The 26,217-nt window shown below is 42.8% G+C and overlaps 1 protein-coding gene across 1 annotated transcript; it reads right to left on the bottom strand.

Moving 5' to 3' along the window:
• On the bottom strand, positions 1–23,635 carry MTHFS (methenyltetrahydrofolate synthetase). The gene is made up of 3 exons (XM_058033405.1): positions 23,495–23,635; positions 19,600–19,864; positions 1–1,314 (listed from the first exon to the last, which is right to left on the bottom strand). The coding sequence occupies exons 1-3, from the start codon at positions 23,633–23,635 to the stop codon at positions 1,091–1,093; spliced, it is 630 nt and encodes a 209-aa protein (XP_057889388.1). The 3' UTR covers positions 1–1,090.
• Between the last annotated feature and the right edge of the window lie 2,582 nt (positions 23,636–26,217).

Genomic DNA, 26,217 nt, shown 5'->3' with positions numbered 1-26,217 from the left:
TTTGGTGAAAATGAACACACTGATTTATTGATTGAGGGAAGAATTAAACATGCATAGTAAAGGTGAGGTTGCATTGAAGAAGGAACACAAAATTCTGACAGTTTGATTGATCCTGATTGGAAATATTGTGCTCTTATACTGCAAGGACAGTGTGCAGAGGAAACTCACTTTCTTCTTCTGGATTTCCACAATTGTCTCGAGAAGCAGAGAACAACCAAACTTTCACCCAAAAAATTTATTACATCCATAAAGCTTGCTCTCAGCAATTCTCAGCATCTCTCATTTTTTACCATAGCACCACACAGTATTTTGAGACATTATGAATGGCTAATGTACAAAATTAGAGAACCTAAAGTAATTTTGAATATTATTTTACCAAAACCAGTGCTGTCTCTGGATAGAGAACTGCTTGACCATGTTTTAGAACACATTACAATCTTGCATTCAGATAAAGGAAAGAACATACCAAAGTTATGGACATCAATCTTTCTTTATTAACAAGTACTCCCTTTATTTTAGGACAACTGCAAGGAGCCAAGTAAACAGTCAAAATTACTGCATAGACTAAAATTAATTAAGGCTTTTTTTCCCCATCACCATTTTTTTCCCAGCTTACTCTAAGACATCTCCATAAATTCCTTGTTTTCCATGGATGCACACAATATCTAAGTACTAAGAACTTTTACCATTACAAGTATCTAATTCCAGAATGGATCAACAGCTGTCATTACTAGGCAGTTCACTTTTAAACCAGAATAATAAAACTCCTTACTATCAAGAAGCTTTTACCTCAAAAATATTATGAGGAGAAATGGTCCTTACTGTAATAGACAGTCACTCATTCTTGTTTGTATTGATTCTAGAATAAGAATTCACACCAGACATTTGCTAATTAGAAGCAAATCAACACAATCCTCACTACTATTACCACAGTTACACTGTTTTTGGAGGTTTCCCCCCCTCTCCAAACACAAATAGTGTATTTTATTGGTCCCAAAGCCTTACATGACAATTAGAAAAAAACATGATTGATGGATATGACCCCTTTTTTGGCTGCTTGCTCTGGAGGTAGGTTGGTATCAAAACACTTTCAGCAGTCTTCATAAAGGATTTCATCTATTGGAACATCATTTTCTGTCACAGGCACTGATTCACAAATCTGTTCTCTAAAAGCCAAAGCAATCGTGTAAGGCTTTCCACGGGGATGTTTCATACATCTTTCAAGATAGGTATCATAATATCCTTTCCCTCTTCCCAATCTGTTGCCTTTTTTGTCAAACCCAAGGCCTGGCATGAAGATAAGGTCAAGACCTCCTGCAGAAAAATGAAATAAGCATTAGTGGATGCCCTGTGGATTTCCTGATGGCTTGACTACAACCACATAACTTCAGACATTTGCAAGAACACAAGCTTTGTGTTTTGTAAAATGCTTCCCTTTCTTTGATCAGATGAAAAATACTTTGAATACTAAACCTGTAAATTTACATTTTCATCTATCAATTGCATACTAGTTCAGCTGAAAAATAATTAGATCTTGAAAAGCTGGATGGGAATAAAACTCCGCATTTTGACAAATTTATTTTATCATTTTAACCCCACACTTCCAAATACAAATTATTATGACTCTAAATCAGACAGAGATTGAACTCAGGGAAATTAAACACAGGAGGAATCAGAAAATCAAATGAACTTCAACATCAGACACAAAATAGAAAAGGAAAAAAAGGATGAAAAGATGTGTAGGAGAGAGGGGAGACATCTTCTTGACACCACTGTAAGATGACATGAACCTTCTCTTGACCTTCCAAACCCAAAAATCCTTGAATACAATATATTCTGAAAGTGGCAATTTGCCCTCCTATACCAAGATGAAGATTTGAAGGCTTGTCCCTTCATGATGTCAGGCTCCTTTTGTCCCAGAGGATTTTCTTTCTCAGCCTCCAGCAATTTTCTCTGTTGTTCCCGCAGCACACACAGGCGTTCTGCTTGCCTGCCCTAAATATCCCTCCTTCCACAGGAATCTGGTGAGATTGCACTTGATTGGAACTCAAATCAGTTAAAAAGCTGAAAGAAAATGCATAAGCTGCTAATGACCTGGACTGGCTGGAAATTCCAACAGAAGACCCCACCAACCAGCTCCAGATAGAGAGGCAAGAGCTCTTGCTTTGCTCCTGCTCTGTCAGGGGATGTGATCAGCACCCTGCCAGGGAGCCAGCTCCAGTTTACACTTGGCTGCACACTTGTTTGAGGAGCTGATTCCCATCACTGAAACTGCCACGAGCAGTGACCACCAGGCACAGAGGCTGCTGCACATCCCTGTCCCTCCTGCAAGGCTGGCATGTTCAGTGTGACAAGTCTTGCACAGACATCCTCCAAACAAATGAGCTGGACTGGCCTGGTGCTGACTCCTGAACCCAGGAACATCCCATTTAGTCCCTTCACAAAGCAAAGAAAGTCTTTTATTTCTTGCTGCTGTAGCAGACAGACACTTAGTGAGAGAAGGGCAGGGAGTGGAAAGACTAAGAGACAGCTGACATGAGTCTGGAAAGATAGAAAATACAGTCTCAGTCCACTGCTTCAGCCTTCTTACAGGAACAGTGCTTAGCCTTGAGCAGCTTTTCTGTGACCAGACTCTGCTCCTGCACCAGAGCTTGGACCTGGTCAGGTATTTTTCTGCTTTTTCCATGTCCACACCTAACCCTTCCTGCCATTTTGGGCTGAGCTGCTTTCAGTACGACTGAGGGGTGATGCCCAGCACTGAAGGAGACGTGTGGGAGCATGTACTGGAAAAGCCAGAGCAAAGCAGAGTTTTTCAGTTTAGAGGGAATCCCACCTGACATCACACATCAACTCCAAACTCTGTCTGGAAGAGCATGTTAACAGTTCACATAAGATCAACTCATCTGCACACACTTCCCAGGCTCCTGGAGATTTCCTTCAACTCTTCATTGTTCAGAGGAGTCACTGACACGAACACTCATCCATCATGACCTGATGTCTTAATTAGAACATTGATATAAAATATGCAAGGCAACACAGCGCAAAATGCTTAGAGAACATCAATCTTGCAAATCCAGCAAGAAGCACAGTTTTTCTAAGGAGGTCAGGGGAGCAAGGGGAGAGAATTAGCCAAAGGACAGACCACAGAATAATAGTGGTGGGATTAAAAAGGAGTCAGGGTGTTTTACACACTGCAGTCAACTTTTGATTCAGAGGACAGTGAAATGAGTGAAACAGCAAATAGCAAACAAAGAGAAAAAGAGGCCAAAGGAAGAATCATGGTCTCCCTGAAAAGAGATGCCATTTTATGGTACCACCATGCACATCATTTTGGACATTGCACATCACATCCCCTCAGTTTGCTCTTGCCAATTGTCAGGCCTGTGGACTACAACCTAGCAACCAGCCTCCCTGTTGGCAAGGTCAGGAATAGATTCTGCAGCTCAAATCCTTTCCAAGTTACTCCTACTTATCTTCTCCACAACCTGCCTCACATGAGCCCTGTGGAGGTATTCAGGTGGCCCAGAAAGCAGTAAGTTCCAATCAGTCATGATGCACAGAACTAAACACACTCTGCCTCACAGTCTGCTTCAGTCGTTTTCACTCCAGGTGCCTCTCAAGACAAAAAGCAGGAAACATTTGCAGTCTGCTGCTGGCAGGAAGAATGCACACAGGGGGCAAATCTGCAGAGCAAAAAAGGTGCCATTTCTCCCTACATTTGTGTTAGAGACACGAAGAAGACAAGTCAGGGGAAACACTAGGGAAAGAGGGAAATGGCAAGAACAGTGAAGGGAAGAAATATATTTTCTGTGGAGTTTAACTGATATCATCAGGCACCTCAAGTGAATTTAGATGTATTAAAGCACTGTTTTCCTCTGGGTTCTCTGAAGAAACAGGGACTCTTTTAACAAGCTGGCTCCTCTATAATCATGAGGGTTTTATGTTGAAGAACTCAAACAAGCTTATGAAAATCTCAATATGAAGAATTATGCTGTAAATACTGTAGTAGTTACCCTTATATTTTTCTTCTGTGGAGCACAGCAATACTGACTGCCTTGCTCTGATTCGCAACATGCTCTCTGAAATTCATGCAACTCACACTGCACAAGGTTTAAGTAAAATGTCTTTCAAGACTTTTGGTAGAAAAAATGACACAACTAACCCTGCAAGAAGCCCAAGGGCAGCTTGAGCAGCATTAGTCCCAAATCCTGTATCAGGATCTAGAATGGATGGCAGAGAGCTGCAAGGACTAAATGTTTCCCTGACATGTAACTTGGGGGGGAAAAAAACCTCTTGTGGTTCTGTGGCAGTGTGGGGGAAGAGCTGTCACAGGAAGAGAGGTGACACACAGATGAGACCAAGATTGCAGACACTTAAGATTGTTATCAGCACTGAGGGTACATCAACAGGATGGCAGCTGAGGATAAGAACGTGCCCCTTGTGGCATGGGGTCCTCAGGCTCCCCAGTTCCCCAGCCCTGCAGGATTACTGTCTGCCACTCAGTTCTGGGCTTGCTCTGTCCTCACATCCCACAGCCCTTGCTCTTACATCCCACTGTGCGGAATGGTATCCTTGAAAATCCAACACCACATCAGGTGTTTCAGTGCCACATCAAACATGTTAAGGAAAGTCTCATGTTTGACATCTGCCCATCTCCTTGCCATGTCCACTATCTCCCATGTGTCTGCAGACATTTAACTGCTGGTTCTTGGATCCCCAAGGGTCCTGCGACCACATCCACAGTCAAGAGAGTTTTGTTACAGGTGAGCTGTGCTTCTCCTGGAAAACTTGCATGTGGTCTGCAAATTGCTGAAAACACTGTCTCAAGCAACAACATTTTGCTCCAACTTCTATGTAGAGAATATCCATGGTTCTTGCACACTTTAAGCTCTGGGTATTCCAGTAAGGTTAGTAATTATGATGACAGTCACCTAATACTCAGTGTATCTATGGCATAAGCTCTTGTGGCTACAGCTGCTCCAAGTGTGTAGCACCATGCGTGAAATAATAACCCTGACTTATCTATCAGTGTGGGCACACAGCCATGCTGACACGGCCACACAGGCTTCATTTATACTGCTAAATGCAGCACAGCCAGAAAACAAATTGATTTACAGGATCACAGGTGGTCAATACCTTAATTGTCAGCACAGTGCCTGGCACTGCCGGACCAGGTGACACCCATGACTGCTCCAGGGGACAAGACTGCCATGTGCAGTAAAGGCAGAAGGGGACAGGTCTGACTCCTCCAGACAAAAGAAGAGAGGCCAAGGTCTGTGCAGTGTGGACAAGATGTATCTGTGCCACTTATCCCTGTGTTGCCTGGCAGTGTAGACAGCTTCTGAACCTGTCCTCTGGGTGTACAGGCACACTCTGTTTGCACTGACACCCTTACAATGATGTAGACATACCTTATGTCACAGAGGAGGGAAATGACTGGCCCAAGGACTCAAGAAATGAAATGTGTGACAAAACTATATTCAAGAGGCAGGTGTGCAAGCTGCACATGCCCTGACACAGCCAGCAGACCAAAGCATCAGCATCCCCTCTGAGTGTTTTAAATAAGAATACACAGTTTCGTTTCCTCCGCAGTGAACTTCAGTTTGGCAGTGCATTTCTCATTACCTTCCCTGATGGTATCAGGTTTGATTTGTTCCCCAGGGAAGGATTTTCTCCTTGCACCTCATTACCTCTCTTCTCCTTAATCTGATGTTCCTATTTGAAATGCCAGCCGGCATTTTCAGAAGTGTTCTTGACAATGGTTAATTATAGAAGGGTCCATCAAACTGCACAGATACAGGTCATGTAAAGACTGCTGGGGACTTGTTCTGCCCTCAGAAGGAGCAGCCAGCATGGCCTCTCTCCTCCCAGCTTCGAAGGGGCTCCACCAGCCTGTTGTCACCCGCTGTGAGGGGTCATTCATCTCCCCCTGCACAGCTTGACATTCCTAATGGAAGCTGAAACTGAAACACTCTGTCATCCCCACTTCCCATCCCTTGCTGCCACTTGCTTTGTGGGCACAGCAAAGCACCTGGGACCCATCAAAGTGGGAGCCAGGACTCGTTTGATCCTCTCCTCAAAAGCAGAGACAGAGGATGGGGCAGAGGCTGAGCTGCAGCAGCTCCTGTGTACCTGTGAAGAACAGCAATGTGCTCACACGAACCGTGCTCATGCTGTCTGAGCCTACAAGAGGTCAGCAGTGATCAGCTCCATGTCACTGCTGCTGCTCCTCACAGCAGCAGCTGTGCAGTTTGAGCTTCCCCTGAAGCACAGAAGTGTGTGCATTGTTTACTCCATCACTACAAGGATGGCTGGATCCTCACAATCTGGTACCTCAGGCAAGAATGAGTTTTCCAGTGGTTGGTTTTGTTTCACAAACACCACCTCTCTCGTGCTTTGCTCAGATGTAAATGATTTCATAAGGTGCAGGAGCAGAAGAACCAGGCCAAGAACAGCTTTCTGTTTAAAGGAAAGGAGTGTTCATGTTGCTGTGCCACCATAAACAATGTCTGATCTGTGCAAAACCTCTGCTGAGCTCATGAGTAATTGAAAGCTGTTGATTACAAGGAATGAAAATTTACTTTGGTCCTTTTCTGACTAGCAAAGACCACAATGGATTAAAAGGCAAACCCTGTTTCAGGAAAACCTTACTTTCCAGAATGAAGAGTGCAGTAACCATCTGCTGCCTCCATATCTGCTACCCTGGCAGAGAGGAAAAAACCAACTCAATCACTTGAGTTATCTAAGTATTACCTATCTTAGTTACCTAATATCTAAGTATTAGTCTTGGTGACATGCAGAGTATGAGCCAATGGATTGGAATAACTCAGAAATTTCTAATTTCTAATTATTGACAGAGTCATCACTGAAACTTTAATTACTGTCAACATTAGCATAGTTAGGCCTTTTGGGTAGGTGTGTGCTTTCAACACATACTCTATAGGGCACAGATCACCATCCTGTCTGTATTTACACAGCACCTAACACTGTGGTCTGAGTTAATCACCAGATCTCGGGGAAAACAACTCCACAAAAGTATTTCACTTATGCTGCAGCAAAACCAATCCCTTCCCTTTTATGGTTTCTCCTAGAACATCCTGGGTGCCCCAGCACCGCTCCTGAGGTTACCAACACTTACTGTTTCCTTCCAGATGAAAAGGTTTCTGCCCTTTGGAAAAAACCTGCCCTGGGTTTCGAGCACACCATCTCTGCTCTCACTTGTCTCTTGGTATAAGATCAAAAAGGGGAATGCCAGATCTGCTCACTACAGATCTACAGATCTCACTAGAGACCCTGCTGAGGTGCATGGTTCCCAAAGGGCTGGGATTGCTTCCAGAGGAAACAAGCTCTTTCCCCACAAACCCCTGGAGAAGACAGACTCTGTTACACACCCAAGGAGACAAAAGCATTATCCTACAACTCATAAACATTTGAAAAAAAGGCATTCATCCAAACCCAATGAGGTGCACATCCAGTAACTCAGAGGACTGCAGACATAAACAACATTGCTTGCCTTGACCCAAGCAAGTCTGCTAAAATGCAAATACAATCTCTTAAAAAGAAAGGAAACTTTTAATTGATAATTCTTATTTGCTTACATGGTACACTGTCAGAAGGTCAGTGTGAACTCTCATCTCCTTGGAAACCCAAGTGCCAACATGAAGGACCACATCCTCAGTTGCTCCAAATTGACATTGCCCCATTGACTTCTCTGGGCACCCACCTTGGGAACTACATGAAAATATCCTGTATTACTGACATGAGTTTGAGAGGAATTAATTATTTTCTCTTGTAGATATGTGGTGTTGGTTGTTCATAAAAAGCTCTCCTTGAGTTCTCATTTTGTAGCCTCCTTAAGGTCCCAAACAGATACCTAACAGGACTAAAACTTGAGTTTCATATTAGAGTAAAAACAATCTCATTTTAAACTGCAGTCAGTAGCTTTTCCTCCAGGTGTTTCCCCTGTGAGAACACCTTTAATTGTGCATTACCATATCAGTTCAGCAGGACATACTGCTTTCTACCTATTCATAGACACCTGTTCCAGAATCACAGAATAGTCTGAGTTGGAAGGGACCCACAAGGATTATTGAGCCCAGCTCTGAAGTGAGCAGCCCACAAAGGGACTGAATGCACAGCATTGGCATCACAGCCACCAACTGAGCTCATCTCAGGGTGTTGCATCAGAAGGAGCCAGAGGAGGTTCCCAGCACAGGAATAAAAAGTCAAAGTATCCAAATCTCACAGGCTCCATCCACAGCTTCCTGCTATGGGACACACCATTAAGTCCTCAAAGCCTCAACTCCTCCAGGGAGAAATGCACCTAACATCAGGGGTAATTGCTTTATTTTCATTCCTGTGTATGGGAATTGCAGGCAGCAGGAAGGTGCTGTCTCCTTTTGTGTTCCAAGGAACATTTTGCACACCCATTCCCCACCTTTCACAGCCACACAGGTGCCAAGCAGACTATCTCCTCTGCAATCATGGTGCCCCTGCCGCTGGCACGACACAGACAGCTTCTGTTATTACTTCAATAAAATATTTTGCAGAAAATAGAACCATCAGCAGAATCTACAAACAAGCACTGAGCAACTCAGCGTTTATCTGTCTGCTCATCCATGTCAGTGCTTTGTGTCAGCATGAAACATTGGTCTTCACAGCTCACACTTGCCCTGCTGAACTACAGCATAATAAAATATTTATCTGCCTCCCTGAGAAGCTACATGATAGCCATCACTCATAAAGGTTTAAAACAACTGAGTGGCAGCCACTTGCCCGTTATTAAATCTCAAAAACACATAATAAAGCTGCTTGTTCAGCTCCTCTGCTACTGTGAGCTGTGCTCAAGTAAATACCTCTAATTTTGAATTAAACCAAAATCTTGCAGGTTTAGTGCCAGTACATCTGACAAGCTAAGTGCAGTGAACAACATCAGCTAAAGTTTGTCAGCCCTGCTCAAACAAACCTATCCTGCTCCATAGATAAATGTCCTTTCATGTTTCACCAGAGAAGCTACTGTACAAGGCTAAGACTTGTGTTTCTGGCTGGTTTCACAATGTGGAAATGCTGTGTGAGGCTATAACCATCACACTCATTTCCCCTGAGGTTTAACTTACAGTAAGATGGGGACTAGAGTCTCATTTTCAGAGCCCCACCTAAAAGAAAATATGAAAAGTATTTTTCTTTTTCACTATTATTCATTGAGCCTGCATAAGCCCTGTAAATAAAACATGATCACTCAATGCCACCCACAAAATGTCTGGTTTTGCAAATTCAGAGTAAAGGAAAAAATAGCTTAGAACTTCCCAGTCATCAGTCCGTGAAAAATGACTTAATCTGTTTCTGATATTCATATATGTGAGCACAGTCTGATTGGGAAAACATGGGCAATCAAAAATGTTTGGTTCCAAGGCTTGCACCTGGATTCTCCTGTGATTTTAAACCACCAAAATACTCTGAAACCAGATGTACCAAGGAGCAATTCCAAAGAGAGGAGAAATGGCATTAGAGCCACGTTACAGCACATCAACATATCTTGTTAAATCAGCAAATGCTGACTACAAATCTGCTCCTTTAGAGAAACTCACAAAGCATTGATGCTTGCACTGTTTATGTGGGAATACTGCTGCATCCTAAAATACAAGGATCTTTGTGTTTTTATGGGCATTTCTTTATTTCTTTATCAGCTACACTTCCATGGTGTTTGCCTGAGCATGCATTTGAATACTCCCACTGGATACACGTGCATGTCTTCACTCTTGCTCCTCTTTTGCATTCTTCTGTCTGGGTATTTTTAAGTCAAAATGAGACAGAGGTGAATCATCTGGGGTTTTTTTCAATACTTTATGCATCACTACCAATATTTCCAATACCCTTTGACTCACTCAGCAGATAGCCTATCATAAAATACGCAGAATTACTCATGAAACATAAACAGGTGGGACAACAACTTCCAAGTCAGTGGAAAACCTGGCAAAGCTGGCTCCTGTAAGGAGTGATACCATTGATGGGACTATCAGGCTGCTTACAGGCAGGGTTTATTGTACATGCAGAGTCAGCTGGCTGGGAGGTGATGGCACCTTCACAGTTGCTGTCAAATGTGTTAACACCACAACAGCTGAGAAATCCTGCTTCTTCCATCACAAGATTTTATTTTATCTTTTTAAGCTTGCACAGTTTAAAAATCCAGTTCTCCCCGGAATCCTATCCCTCCCTCACTTCAATCCTCAATTTTTATGGGAAATTAGGCTGGAGCATTTGCTCTCCTGTGTGTGAGAGAGCAATGGCTGGGTGAGATTTTAATTATAGGAGAGCAGCCGAAATGACACCAATGCTCCATGGTAAATGTATGGAATGCTGACACCTGCCGGCAAAAGCCTTCATGTCACTCCTGGACAGGAATCCGCCCTCATCTACATCCCAAAAATCCCCATCTCTCATGCACAACAGCCAGCCCAAGCAGGGACTGAGTTCAGCCTGACACCAAACATGAAGATCCAGAGCTATCCTTACACCACGAGTATCCTGCTCCCTGAAGGCCAGTGGGCTCTGGGCCAGTCCAAGGAGTTTCCCACATCCACAGGAATAAATGTGTATTTTGAATCTCAGCAAAACCAGCAGGGATTAACTGTGCCAGAAAAACAAATCTTTTGTAGCTGGAAAAGTGCTGACCTGATTTAATAGCCCACTAAGCTGGCAGTACACCAATCCTAGGAAAAAGAAAGGGGGAAAAAAATGTCACAAATTTCTGCCAGATTCATGAGCAGAATCTGCTCAGCAGCAAGTACCAGAGATGGTACCTGGGATGAGGGGATGAGGGGAGCACAGAGCTGGGCACAAGGAAAGGGCAGCAGGGAAAAGCTTCCTCTCCTCTCCCCAGAGTGTGTGCACAGAGATGAGCTTGGTGCTGGGTCTTCCTTTCCAAAACATGAAAATAAAGGGAGACAAAGATGTCTGTTTGGATAATTACTGCAGCCAGAGATACTTGCACATTGGCATTTCTCCTGCATGAGTTGTGCAGGCTCCTGCCACACTCCAGAAATGAATTTCACCTCTTATCTACCTTTCAAAGACTCCTGTCTCTAGGAAACTGTATGAAAAAAAATGACAATGCTACTGTTCACACTCAGTGGAGCAAAATTAGCCCTTTGAAACAAAACCCTTGAGAGTCACTTGCAGTGACTTCAAGGCCCTTGCCCATATTGCTTTCACGTCTCTTCAAACTTTAATTGATTACAGCAGAAGTAATCTTTTCAGTTGTTTTGACGAGTTTTCTGCAAGAAGGCAAACGTGGATGTGACACTTAAGATGATTACAAGGAAAAACAGTCTTTTAAAGCCTTAATGATCTTTATGGAAGCAAAGAGCTGTAGTGTTCCAGAGCTCTCAGCCTTTCAGGTTCACTGCAGGACACCCTGGCATGGGTGGTATTAAATTAAACCACACTCGTGGTTTGGTCTGCACAAGGGAGATTCAGGACACAAGGACACCAAAGGGCATTACAAAGCAAAACCACAAAAACATATGAACTTGTGCATTTCAGAGCATTTTTAAAAAACCTGGAAAAAAAAAGTCTCTGTATTGTGTCATACCTGTTTCTGAAAAGAAGAACTGGGAGAAACTCAGGTAGAAGTGTCTGCCTTCACTTAGAAAATGAAGTATTGATTATTGAGCTGTTCCAGAGAGTTCTGGAAGCTGGTGCAGAACTCAAGGGAAGGGCTGAGAGCAGCTCCAGGGGAGAGGAACCCCAGTGCTGGGATGGAGTCACACATCTTTCAGCTGAAGGCTGGGATGCAGAAAAACCCTGAGGAAAACTTGCTATCACCTGAAATGTTTTATCTCCAAGAAAGCACTTTCCTAGCTCTACCTGCTAAGGAACGAGCAGGATGGAATGATATAAAATTACTTTATAGATCTTTACTAGTGGAACAGGCCCTTTTTTAATGATGTGTCATTGTGGAACATTGGTGTGGAAACCTCTGAGAGATGTGCCCAGTGAGCTGATCTGAAAAGCAGTGTTATGGTTTGTACAGAAAGAATTAACATCTCCAGTGCCACTACATGCATTTCACAGTATTTCTTTACCTGGGCATAAAATTTTCTCCCAGGCATCTTTTTTTTCCAGAATAACATCAGAGAGATTGTAAATGTTGAAAGAGCAATGGCTGGAACTCCTACAGAAAAGCTTCACTACAAGAAAAATAAAACAGTCAAAATGTGATAGAAAAGAATACAGTAGTATTCACAGTACAGGTGCAACTAAACAATGAATAATAAAAAGAATGTAACTCAAATATCCTTATTTACTTCTCATCATAGAAAAATGAAGTATCCCTTGAACTGAAAGCAGCAAATTTAAAATGAATACAAGGAACATAATATTTCACGTCGCAGGAGCATAATTTAATATTAACATAATAAGGAACATAATATTTCACATTACAACTAACTAACCAGTACAACTCACAGCTGTTGGAAGGCAGCAGAGCCAAGGGCTTAATACAAATAAAATTAGATGCTTAGAGGAATGCTCCAAATGCCTGCTGGAAAGAGAAACCAGAACCTGTTTGTAAGGCAATAATCTGGGCACTGCAGCTGCAGAGGTAGGAACATCCTTCATTTAGTGCTACACAGCTCCAAGTTGTGAGATTTCCTGACTCTTGTAAAACATGTGATGCTGTATTGCATGTCCAGATCCTGCACTGTGAGAAGGATCCTCTCTCCACAGCAAAATTCATGACCAGAATTTTAATGCCTCATTTGCACTGAATTTTGTTCTTCTTTTGCATATCAAAAATAGTATGGATCATTGTCTCCAAACACAAGTTCATTCCAAACTTTAAATCATTTCATTAAAAAATAAATTACATTAGCAGCTAAGCCTCGATTTTCAATTTTGCATTGTGCCATGCTCTCAGGTTTTCTTTTTATGACCAGTGTAAAAAGATTTTAAATTATAATCTATCCCTTGACATATATTGTACTTCAAGTTTTAATCAAGTCTCCCAGAGGAAAAGAAAATCTAATAGTACCTTCAACCACTTTACAATCTTGTTTGGGGTATGTTTTTTTGGATTTTTTTTCCCTAAGCAGAAACATTTAACATCTCTGCTTTTCACATACCGATATTTCATTTATTCTTGATACATTCCTATCTGCATATAGCTCGTTTAAATATTCCCAGCTACCTCTGAGCATTGTTTACTACATATCTTTTTTTCAGAATGATTAGCATCATTTTGTATGGTCCCATTATGCCTTCATGGACAGCTGAAGTAGGATAATAGACCTTCCCTATTCCTTCAAGCCACAGCATTTTCTACTCACAAGTGTTTTTTATTTCTAAACTCTAATGTGCCTCATCTTTCAAAATCCTCTCACTTCTGGTGCATGTTTTTGGGGGGGTGGGGGAAGAACCCATTATATTTTTTTTAAATCCCATTTTATTTTGCAGTTCTAAGTCAAACCTATTCCTCTTAAGACTGTGCTGCCATCAATTCAGTCACACTTCTCAAGAACTGTGCTAAAATTTGGAATAACTAAGAATACTGATGGCATCACAAGGCCATCAGTCCTGGCAGCAAATGCAGAATCTTTGAATGCATGAATAAATAGCAGGAATTTAAAGACAGGTGAAAAAGAGTTTCTGCAGACAAAAATGCTTCTGCAGGGCAAATCCTGATGGCAAAGTTTCAGACAGGGTTAATGGTCACTCAGGAAACATTTCAAACTACTCCAGGTTTGGAACTGTAGCCTAGAGGTAGCCAGCAGTTTCCTTGCAAGAGAATCATGTTCCCTGGCATAAACCCTTATAAACTAAATGCCATCACACAGGTAAGCTGTCCCTGTCTGTTTCTGCTGCCAGCAGGTTGTTGTAATTTATGCTGCAGCAAGTCTCACAGTGTTCTGGAAGTTAAAAGGGCAGAAAGATAAAACTACCTTAACCTTAAAAGCCAACATTCAAAAGGTTATATGAAAACAAAGCTGCAAGAAGTTGCTGCTAGACATTAGTATTTCCTTATTTTATTTCAAATTTGGATCTTTTCTTTTTATTAACAATAAATTTTTACTGTCATTGAAAGCATTGATTTTCTAGTTACTATTGCACTTATTATTTTGAAGTTACAACACAAATGCTGTGACCAGTAGGTCACCAAAGTTTTCAGTGCTGAAAATGCCAGAAGTCTCCAAACTAAATTACAAAATACAACCCTTGCTCTTAATACATTCATTTCTCAAAGCAAAAATGCACTATGCTGTAGTTGAGTAGCAGCAGATTATTCAGCATTCCTACATATAAGATGCTATTTTGTCAAATGCTGACATTTTTCAGCTTGGGTACTTATGCCAAACTGAGATGGGAGCAGGGGGGTTATGTTTGTTTTATTCCTGCAGAATGGCTCACTGGTTTTCAAGATCACAGCTAGGAAAATAAAGAAGAGAAGCTCTGTTGCTCCATGCCTTGTAGCAGGAACTTGAAATCTCACTGGTAGCACCCTCACTGGTGGTGATGTGGCTTCAGCACAGTTCAAACCCATTTGAGCCAGGCTTATGCAATGCTGCAAATGTGTGAAAAGCTGCAATTGGCACAGGCTCAGGAGAGAGTGTCAGGGTGAGTTCTGGGGCTCTCTGAAGGTGCCCCCCTCCCTGTACCACTACTGGAGTCACATCTGCATGGCAGCCCCACGACTCTCTGCAGGAACCTGTGCCACAGGGGATGTCCCCTCCATCCTGGCTCCTCATTCCTCCTTCCCCACACACAGCACTGATGTGGTAGGGTAAACTGGATCCACTCATCTAGGTTCAAAAAATCCCAACAAAAACAGGAGGGGGGAAAGGAGGGGAATAATCTTCACCCAGAGCAGCAGGTTAATGCAGCTCACCAGAGGCAGGAATAGGCAGAAAACACAAGAGGGAAAGCTCCTTAAGCTGGTATTGGTGCACAGATGGAGCACGTGGAGCTGCAGGCTCAGCTCCTCCTGCCAGACCCATCTCAGCTGTGAGGACTCCCAAGAACTTTCATTTCACTGGCTGCTGCTATTCCTGCTGTCTGGGGCAAGATTGGGAACTGAAACATGGAAGGAAATGATGACTGAAGTTTCACTGAGACTTTTTTGGCATGGCACCCATTTTCACAACCCCTCACCATCAGCTTCCTTCAATTGCATCAGTCCAAACCTGTGTGGTGGTTCTGAGAAGAAACTTCTGCTGGTGCTGGGTTGCTCCTAACCAAGACTGCTTGCACAGCAGAGGTCCCAACGTGGCTGCAGGGCCATCTGTGCAGGCACAGGAGAGGATGGGTGGGGACCAAGAGGAGGAGAAAGGGCAGCAGCTTATTTAATCAGGCACTGCCCAAAAGAAACAATCACAAAATATGTCTTTTGTAGTATTTCATGGGGAAAGTACTATAAAACAAGTTTTTCCAAGCCAAGGCAAAAGAGAAAGAAGCCAGCACAGTGGGGAAGGAAATGAGTAAATTGGGATGGAGAATCTTGTATGTCTGGAAGCAGACAAGTGAAAGAAGACAAAACACATGATCTCCTCCCTTTTGGCAGGGACAAGCTATTTATGCTGGCCCAACTGCCCCTGAAATGACAGGCTGGGACTGAGAGCAGGGGGAAGTGGGGAATACAGCGAGAAAGGCCAGAGAAGGACACTTGAGGAGGGAGTTTCAGAAAAGCCAGGCAAAGAGCAGAAGGATAGAAAGTGACGTTATAGTGGTAGAGAAACTAAAGCTTGAAAGAGGAGGTTTAGTTCAAGGCTGAGACAAATCTGGAAAATTATTGTTTTTGGAGGAAAGAAAGAAGAAAACTTAATGTTGGAAAAACAAGTGTGTATTCACTGGGGACAGCTCCTTTGCAAAACAGGCTGCAACAGGATCCTGAGCCTCTGCTGCTGCTTCTCCATCAGCAAATACCACTTGATACCTTTATGCCACTGAATGGTGCAGTGATGAAGAGCCCATACAGAAATGCAGATCTCCATCCTAGGTTTGAATAATGCACAGTAAAGAGGCCTGCAGCTCTAACCTGGGCAGGGAGAAAGCAAACCACTGAGCAGACACTCCTCAGAACAGTCATTAACAGCAAGCAGAGTTCATCTTCTGCCTCTGTGAAAGAGCCCAGACCATTTCATCTGGGTTCATCTCTGAGGGAGTTCACACCTGAGGGACAAGGACCATGTAACAATGTACTGTGACACCAGGGCAGAACTGACAGAGATTAAGAGGCTGAATTAAGTCTGTACACATAATCTCATTTCTTGCATTTCTTAGAAAAGCACGTCCCAATCCATTACAGTAAGCAGATTCAGAGCCATCATTGCTAATAACATTTCATTTTTTGGCCAAGAAAACTATTTAGGCCAAACCCCCTTCTCCCATCATGCAGGTGAATGTCAGAAAAGCTTTTTATAATTCATTGCACACCTTCAGCTTCCAGTCAGTAGTTCAGTTATGAACACTTAAGCATATTTGCTCAGGTCCAAGCCCCCCACCTGAAATCCCTGGCCACATGCCTCCCTTCAAAGAAGCCTCCAATAATTTTAGCATATGGAAACACTCAACCTAGTCTTTTTATCTTTTTTTTTTTTTGTCCCAATAAGAATAATCTCTTTTTCAAAATAATAACTTAGCTTTTCCCTCATAGTTCTCAGAGCGAGTCTAGGTAATAATAAATAACATTACAAATGAGGAAACCCATGTCCAGCTCAGTGAATCACAACACCTCCCTAAACCACACTGAAAATGAAGCTGCTGGCAAAATGTTCTTTAAACTTCTGTGGGAGTACTGATAAAACGAAAACACGGAGTACAGTTTTATCTGATTAACTCCTTCCAAAGTTGTGCAATGTTTCTACACTTCTGCAAACAAATACTGCAACCTGCCTGGACTTTCATCAGCAGTATTACCTTGGGCAAAACCCATTTATACCATTGATGGGCAAGGATAAAAATGGGAATGGGTACCTATTAGGAAAATGTACCACTGGCTTGCCCCAGAAGTTGTCTAAATCTTTTCAACAGATACAGCTGGAAACGAACCAAGTCATGCACCTACACACACCCCTACTCCAAAATATCTGAACTTCTTCCACCTTTGTTTTTTCTGTTACTGTCCATATAGCCTAACAAAAGCAACTTCTCACATGCCACTGGGACACCCACACATGGTAGAGAAGATGACAGACTTTCTCCTACCACAAAGCAGCGATCTTTGTTTATGCCAACACGGTGTGATGTGAGTACTGCCAAGACGAAAAGAGGCAAACCCTGGTCCAACAGAAAAAAGGATCATCTCCAAAAGGAGGGCTTGTGTCTATTCAACACTGCCCATGATTGCTACCAAAGACTGGGAAACTCTATGCAAAAATTATATCTACTCTTATATTTGAGCTATTCTTAACAGTATCTAAGCCTGACGTTTTATGGACTGTGTGAATTTAAGTTTTTTGTCATGCAAAATGAATACACTGAGAAATTACATGACTTATTTGTGTACCTACAGGCTATTTCTTGGAAATTACATAGTAATTTATGCCAGCCATAGGAACATTACTAATGTAACACCATGTTATCTCCTTACAACAATCTAAATGCCTCAGATCACCAAAGTATTTGATAACATCTCTGAGACAAACGTGCCATCCATGCGTCATTGCAACAATGGAGGATGGATGGAGCAGCAAGGCAATTTGCATTCTTGCAAATGTACCAAAGTTCAAAAAATACAATAGGTGACAAAAATATAGCAAAAGGAATAAAAAGACATATTGGGTTGAAGTGTGTGCTTCAATTGGTAGTGTGTATATGATGCTCAGTGGAAGAAAACTAAACTAATTCCCTAATTTACAAAAACTGTTCCAGGATAAAGGACCAAGGTTTGACTTCCAATCCAAATGGCCTTATTCCAAAATTACTGTACAAACAGTACAAACAGACTAATATTGAGTTTCAGGCAGAACAAGTCTGACATGGACATACATCAGTTCTTAGAGCTGGTCTCTTGGCACCTCTCTGTAGAGCACAGGAGCCCTCCTGGCATTGCTCTCTGCCCACAGCCTGGTGCAGAGGAGGAAGCAGCAGCTCCAGAACTAGCCAGGTACCAAAGTGTGTTCCTGCCTTCCCCATCTTCACTGTCTGGCACACAGGTACATCTCAGTGCTCTCTATACCTGGAAGTCCTTGCTCCCATCATACCTCAAACTGTGTGTTTACTCTGTGATGTCTACAACAGACTGGCTAAATTCAATTAACAGCAGCTCGCCAGTAGCACAAAAGCTTGTCCAGAGTGCCTGAACTAAGCTCAGTCAACAGAACTCTGGATATTTTTTATTACCTTCAAAAGTCCCTAAATCCCACCAATAAACACAATTTTTTGACAAACATTGGCAAAACATCAAACAGTGCTAAATATTAAATTTAAAAAAGATGATTGTATAAGGCAGTGAAATCCCTTGCTAGCTAAAATGTAGACACAGAAAGGATTCGGAATTAGGAAAGAGGTAATGACTGAAAGTAAAAGAGAAACAAATATGGTGAAGTGTTCTGGAAAAGTACATTGGCATCCCAAAGCAAATACAAGCCCAAGTTCAATCAAACAGAGTCATAGAAATGTTATGTTCCTTTACCAAGCACTAAAAAGCTGGCAAGTGTGTGAGGTGTGGAAGCTGTCTGCATGGTGAATTTCCACCCGGAGAAAATCTTCCCAGGCTGAGGTTTAAAGCATGAGTTCAATATGAGTTTTCCATTAATAAGATTAAAAATTTCTGCAGATGTTTTGAGAAGACATTAAAGTGTTTACAAAAAGAATGCAAATAATGAATGCAAATACACAAAAAGTAAGCTTGTTTACAAGTAGGAGTTGGGGAACTTTAGGTTAAGAGATAGGTTATTTGGGGATCAAAACACACACACACAAGTTTGATCTTAATTAACTTGTACCTTCTCAACCCTATGAAGAATTCAGTGTCTGAGACAGCATTATAAGGTCAAAATAAAAATGTGAGAGAATGATACTAGTAGAAAAGACTGCAGGCCAAGAAAGTCCTTTTATTTTCAGTCTAGGGTCTCAGTCCAGAGAGCTGTTCTACAAGGGCAGGCTCCATATCAGCACTGTGATTCATCCATGCAACACAATTTGCAGGATCAAAGATTTCAGAAAATTCTCAGTCTATGGGCATCACCTGAGAAGTTCCCAACCTTTCAGGCAGCACAAACCAAAGTTCTCAGAGAATATCTTAAACCTGTGACTTTCAGTGGCAGCTTAAGCTACCCCCAGCAAGCTCCTCTTTCCTTCACAAGTCTCTACATGACACTGGCTGAGACTGTGCTGAGGATGTCCATGGATCAGACCAAGAAGCTGATTTATGTGGAGGGCTGAGTTTTCTTTCAGCTGGATCAGTGCAGTTGTGTTCCTGCTCTGCTGGCATGTCATTGGGGTGGCACAGGGTAGAGAAAAACAGGCAAGAGAAAAGAGCATCTCTCTACAATGCATAAAAACAAGGTGTAACATTTCATTTCACTCTTGCTATCAAAGTATTTCCTACCAGCCTCCAGGCTTCTCCTGCTCAGCAATCCCATGATGCAGCAATAAAATACTCACCACCAGCAAGAGCTTCCTCTCTTGCAGTGTCATCATCACTGGGCTGAAGAATATTCCAGGATGTCAAAGCAAGTGAAGACATGTCTTCAGCTGATGATAACTTCAGCATGTCCATGTGATTGCTCTGAGGTTTGTAACGGGGGATGAAACACTCCTTGCCTTGCTTAAAAATGTCCTTAATGATTTCTTCTGTCTGGACTTCATCTGGCATGCTCAGGAAGATTGCAATTCTTTTGGATTCTTGGTACTTGGGATGGTCAATCACCTACATGGGAAATTGACACAACTGGTTTATGAAAAGTTTTTCTAAAGATAACTTACTTTCATTTAACACAAAATATTCATTGAAAAGGGTAGAGATACAAAGTTTGATGCATCATAAAGAGAATAAACTGACTTTGTTGCCTACTCCAACATTTCTACCATTAGCAAGATCAAAATAGGCGAATTTTTGCATCTAGTGAACTAAACACTGCAAGACAGGTTTGGGCCAGCCAAATACAATTTTGCAGACAATCTTCCAATCCCCTAAAGATCTTTGCCATAACAGTGCAGACATCCTCAAATGCCCAACAAACGCCACTGCAAAAGAATACAGCAGGCCAGAACTGCCAGCTTATGCAAGCCAAGAGGGTTTAGCATTCCTTTCTTTCCATCCCTTTCACAGGCTGCACCTCTCATCTGTGCCCAGGCAGAGTGGGAAGTGCCTCAGTGATAATAACTCAAAGGAAAATCAGCTCCAGAGCAGATGAGTGAGGAGCACAAAGTCTTCCAAGAACAGGCCCCTCTTTCTTTTGTTAACCTGAATGTCTTCCCTCCAGCAGGATGAGATACATGACTTCAAACATCACCTGCTTCTAACAGGTGATCTTATTACTGCACATTTTTCAAAGCTTGAAGGAAGGATGGCCTTGCCATTTTTTGCTTTTCATGAGACTCTGAGCTGGGTTTATAAAAGGCTGAATATAGGAGGGAAAATAAAAAATGCTTATATGGTGGAAAAGTGTTAGCAGACATACCTCACTTGTCTCTGCCCATTCCAGACTGAATTCCACATTAAAATTTGAAAGGAGGCATATAAAAGCTTGTCTTCTCATTCTCTAGCACCTTATATATTTTGTCATTTACACCTGGACAAAACAAGTATAAATGTGCCCCTACTCATTTAAATGTGATTTACTCTTACTCTACACACTTAGACAAAAATCTGTTTAAAATATCAGACAATTGAGAAAACTCTCTACTGTCTACAGAGCAGAGATCACCAGATGCCCTGCTCAGTGTTTGTGTAACTGCAGGGTAACTCACTCTTATGAGCTTTAGCCTTTGTCCTGGCCTTGTTTTGAGATACAAATGCCCCATCTGAGTCAATATATGGTTCTCGCTACATTTTTTTATTTTCTTTCCATCACAGCAGTTAAAAACCCAAGTGAAATATTCAGAAGACAGATGGAATTTTGTAAGAGGAAAACAAAATAAACACTCCAGACTAAATGATGGTGCTATGTGTTGCTTGGCCACAGAAACATCTTCAATCCAAACCGTATTTTATTTCCTTTTATATCTGCCTAACCCTACACATGGATTTTTCCACAGGATTAAGCTCTCAAAAGACCAGAATTTCCATGGCAGCTTTTGCTGCAAAAAGCAGACTGTTTAGTCCAACTGCAGACTCCAGAAAAGAGCTGTGGCTCATGTTGAGGGCCTGCAGAGCCAAAACCTCTCATGGGTTTGGTGAGGAGAGAAACTGAGACACTGAGACTTTGAGACAAGGGCTGGGTGCTCTGGGCACCACACAGGTCCCATCTGCTCTGATGTATCCAGTGACACATTAATCAGGCTGTAAAGGAACAAAAATGAGGTTGAAGATGTAAACCCACATGTGAGCAGGAAGACACAATTTCAGATATTCTCAGAATTGTGTAGATGCTCCTGCTATGACTCGGGGCAGTTTCTGAGAAGACTGAAAAAATTTCCACGCTTAACAAATATTATCTGTCCTTTGTTCACCAGTTGATGGCAATTTTTTTTCAGAATCAGAGCATGCAAATAGCATGACTTTAATCATGAACATAAGCATTAAAAAGAATAATCACCCAGAAGCTAATTAAATACTGGTGGCTAGGTCAGCCTGTGAAGCTATTTCATTTTGAATTTAAAGATTATTTTGAAATGAGATTTTTCCACTAAAAATATTACTCAGGTGTTATAAAATAACCTGCTCACTTTAATTAGCTACAAGCACTGATGTATGCTACAAAGCTACATTTTTGGCTTTATATAATTCCAAGTATTTTCTCAGCCTGTTCCAAAATTTTTCCATGCCTGCTGTATTAGCTACCTCCCATGATAAAGCCAACCCTACTTTCTGCCACTTACACAGAACCACTCTGTCCCAAGCAAGCTCAACATTTTCAATTTGTGTCACATTAAGAAAAGGGCAAGATAATTTCAATTTATGTCATATTTCCTGATGCCTTCTTTTAAGTAAAACAAAGGCTGTATCTTTTAGAGTGCTCTCACTAGAAGAAATGAGTGCTGTGTTGCTGTGTTTATCAGCAGCAATTAGACAAAGGCTGAGGTCTCCTAAAAATTCAGTACTCCATGGGCTAGGTGCTTAAAAGTTGGCTGAGGACTCTGAATTTTTGAAGGAGATGCATACCAGTATTTGCTAAAATTCAAGAGATTTAAGTCTAGGATGTATGATTACTAAAATGCATTATCATGAGGATAGGACACTACATATAGATATGTTTTTAAAAAGCATTCCCAAGGAAAAAAAGGGTTATATAAATTCCAGTTAAAACTTCCTACAACTTCAAAGTTTCTGTGCTGCCACATCCCACTCATGAAGTGGCTACACATTAGTAGTAAATGAAGTCTATAAAATGATTTGAGAGCCTCTGGCAGGAAAATAACCATATAAATGTAGATCATCTAGAAGTACCCGCTGGTGCTGCAAAAAAAATGAGGACTGTGCTCTATTACATGCAGTGACTGCAAAATAAAATTTTATTATGTTTATTAAAATGATAAAATACATCTATATAAAAACTGTGTAATCCAAACACAAACAGGACATTTCAAAAGTACATACCCATACCACTCTGTGCTAGGATACCAGTTAGGCAAACCCTGCTTGATATCTTTTAGAGTGTGAAAATTATATTAGAAATAAAATTGTGTGGAAGAAACACCGCTGGAAGATACAGAAGGGAGATGACAGAACATAAAACAAGAGGCCAAATCAGGCAGTGGCTGGGTTTCTGTATGTATGGCAAGAGCCAGGCTGGTGTGAAATATCTGAGATAAACACCTGAGGAGCCCAGCTTGGGGCGTGTGGCAGTCTGCCCCCACTGTCCCCAAAATCCAGGGGTGATGTGTGACCCACGCATGGGAAAAGTGTGACCAGCACCCCGGGGTGAAGTGTGACCACTGCTCCAGGGTATCCCCAGCATGCAGAGCTGATGTGTGACCACTCATGGGAGAAGTGTCCCCAGCACCCAGGGTAATGCATGACCACTGCTCCAGAATGAAGTGTCCCCAGCACCCAGGGCTGCATCCCTTCAGGCTGAAGTGTCCCCAGCACCCAGGGTGATGTGTGACCACCGCTCCAGGGTGAAGTGTCCCCAGCACCCTGGGTGATGTGTGACCACCGCTCCAGGGTGAAGTGTCCCCAGCACCCCCGCGTTAGCCGCCAGCAGTTGCCGTCACTCCGGCGCCACAGCCCCGCTGCCCGGCGCTACCGAGGGCAGGCTCCGAGGCGGAGCTCACCCCCGCCCGGCGGAAGGGCGCCTGAGTCACGGTTTCGATCACCGGCACGGCCTGGAAAGTCCCGGCCGCGCTCCCCGGCGAGCGGGGCCCGGCCCTGGCCGTGCCCGATGTCCGCACCCACCTTGCGCCCGAGCAGCCGGGACTGGCGCTGCTTCTCGGCCGCGCTGAGCGCCCGCAGGCGCTGCCGCAGCTCCGCCCGCAGCTGCTGCTTGGCCGCCCTCAGCGCCGCCGCCATCGCGCCGCCGTCCCCGGCCGGCTCCATGCGCCAGTGCGCCGGGCGGGCCCCGGCGGGGGCGGCCCGGGACCGCCCGCTCCGAGCCCGGGTGGCACCGGCCCCATAGTGCGGTAGTGCGGCAGGGCCCCTGCCAACACCAGCGTGGTTGGGTTTATTTCTCTTCTTTTTTTTTTTTTTTTTTTTTTATTTTTTTTTTTTTTTTTCTCCTGGCGCAGATCGAATGAATTTCCCCTTCTGTAATTTCGCCGCAGGAAGGGAAAGTCCATTTCGGGATGCTGTAGCCCCTGTGTGTGCCAAACAGTTTCAGATTCCACGGCGGTGGCCGTGCCCTCTGCAGGGGGATGCTGTGACGGATGGCCCCGTGGTGGTCAGCGGTGTCCAGCCCATAGCTGTGCCCACAGGGAAGATGTGCCGGCCCAAGGGACGCCTCTGAGTCCGACACACCTTTAACTGCCCGGGCAGGTGGTGGAGTCACCATCCCTGGAAGTGTTCAAGAAATGGCTGGATGTGGCACTCAGTGCCGTGGTCCAGTTGACAAGGTGGTGAACAAAGATTAGACTCAATTATGTCAGAGTTTTTTTCCAGCCTAACTGATTCTGTGATTTTAAGTGCAGAAAGAGACATTTCTGTGGAAGAACAGCTGTTTTCATAAATCTCCTCTGTGTGGCTTTGGATGACATCTCAGTTGAGCTGCTGTGTGCAGGGATGAAGTCATCAGCTGTCCCACTGGGCAGCTCTCTGGCCTCACCTGGAGCTCTAGAAGCCGCACACTGTTCTCCCCTGGCAGATCCAAGGATCCCTTAAACAGCAGTGCCCAGGGCCTGGGCACTGCTCAGTGTCACGGATGGATAACTTTCATGACACTTACATGGACACTATTTTATAAAACTTAGCTAATAGCCGTGCTGTTTTCAGACACTTTACTATGCTTAGAATTGGGGTGGTACATCTCATCACTGCTTTTCTTGCTCTGCACTGACAAAAAGAGGTTTTCTCCCAGTGAAGTTAACCTGGAGGCCACTGGACTGTTAATGATCCATCCAGTCTTCTTTTGTTTAAACTCTACCCTTACCATGAGGACAAGTTCTAAAATTATTGTATCACCTACATTTTGAAAAGACACAGTTACCCTTTATATTTAACTTAAAAATTGTTTCTCTGAGTATGAAATAGGTTACTAGATCAGTGCAAAAGGAAGTGGATGTGGTATTAATAGATTGGTGTTAGCCACTATTGTATGTGGCTTGCAGCAGTGCTCAAAAAGGAACTGAGTAAGAATTACTGTTCTTACCATGAAGGCTTGGACTGCTTATAAAGACATGTGTCATTACATGTTCCAAAATGTCATTTCTGACATAGGTGTTCTGGAGGTGTGCTGCCAGAGGTGTTCTGGAGGTGGGCATTTTCCTCTTGCTGCCCCTTGCCCTTTGAATGCTGCCTTCTTTTCTTCAATTACATTACAAATCCTGCCTGCATGCTAAACAATATTTCTTGTTTTCACTGGGGAAGGAGAGAGAGAAATGCATGTTTTAACAAACATTAACATTTGTTTGTGTTCTATGGTTAAACCCACCAAGTTAGACCATGGAATCACAGAACAACCCAGGCTGGAAGGGACATTGGGATCTCATGTGATCCAACCTTTCCTGGGAAAGGGAGCTTAGATGAAACTCTCTAGTGCCCTATTCAGTTGTACCCTGAAAACTGCCAGGGAGAGGGACTCTACCACATCCCTGGGCAGGTTCTTCCAGTAAACAATCGTTCTTACTGCAAAAAAGAGTCTTATGTTGAGCTCAAAGATGGAGAGCCCGTTGCAGAAGAGGCTGATTCGTTCTCTAAGTGTCACAAAGATGGATTTTCTAGGGGATCTGTCTCAGAGAACAGTGGTGGTGTGTGCCACAGGTGGCTGCTGGCTCAGTTTGGTTCACCTCCCAACACATCTAAAAAAAGAAGAAGGGTGTTTAGACCCAGCCTTAGTTCCTTAATGGAAAATCACTACAGCTGAAGGAAACCCTTCTAGAATGATTTCTTGAACAACTACTGTTTAGCCTTGGAAAGCACATGGAATTTGAGTAAAAACATGATTTGCCCCAGACTGTAAAAGCCTGGAAGTTCTATGAATTTGCTGAGTTTTATGATGTATTCCAAAACACTGATTACTGTCATCAGAGCTGATCCAGTTAATTTATTTTGGCACAAGATATCTGTTTCTTATGCAAGCTACCAGATAGTACCTAAAAAGTACTACAGAAAATAAAAGTCTTGACATCCATGGACCTCAGGTCAAATCCATAAACTACTTGGATTTTCCACCAGCATTTTGATAACTCCTCTAAGATTATCTTACTCAGACAGATCTTTTCCCATGCTCCAATTTTTCTGGAAAAAAATGATACCAATCGCAAGGCTTTAAAATACATATTTTAATATATTTTCTTAAAATATTAGTGTATTTACACAAATTCCTCATGTAAGAAATATTTTTACTTGGCTATTTTTAAACATCTAGTTTAAAAAATGTTCAGCCAGATGACTACATCACACAAATATGAAAGAACATTCACTGTAGATGTGAGCTATTAAAAAAATACAGCACAGAAACACATACC

Source organism: Melospiza georgiana, chromosome 13 (genome assembly GCF_028018845.1).
Source record: "Melospiza georgiana isolate bMelGeo1 chromosome 13, bMelGeo1.pri, whole genome shotgun sequence".
Lineage (NCBI taxonomy): Eukaryota > Metazoa > Chordata > Aves > Passeriformes > Passerellidae > Melospiza > Melospiza georgiana.
The sequence above is the reverse complement of the archived record's forward strand: the minus strand, read 5'-3'. Positions and strand labels throughout refer to the sequence as shown.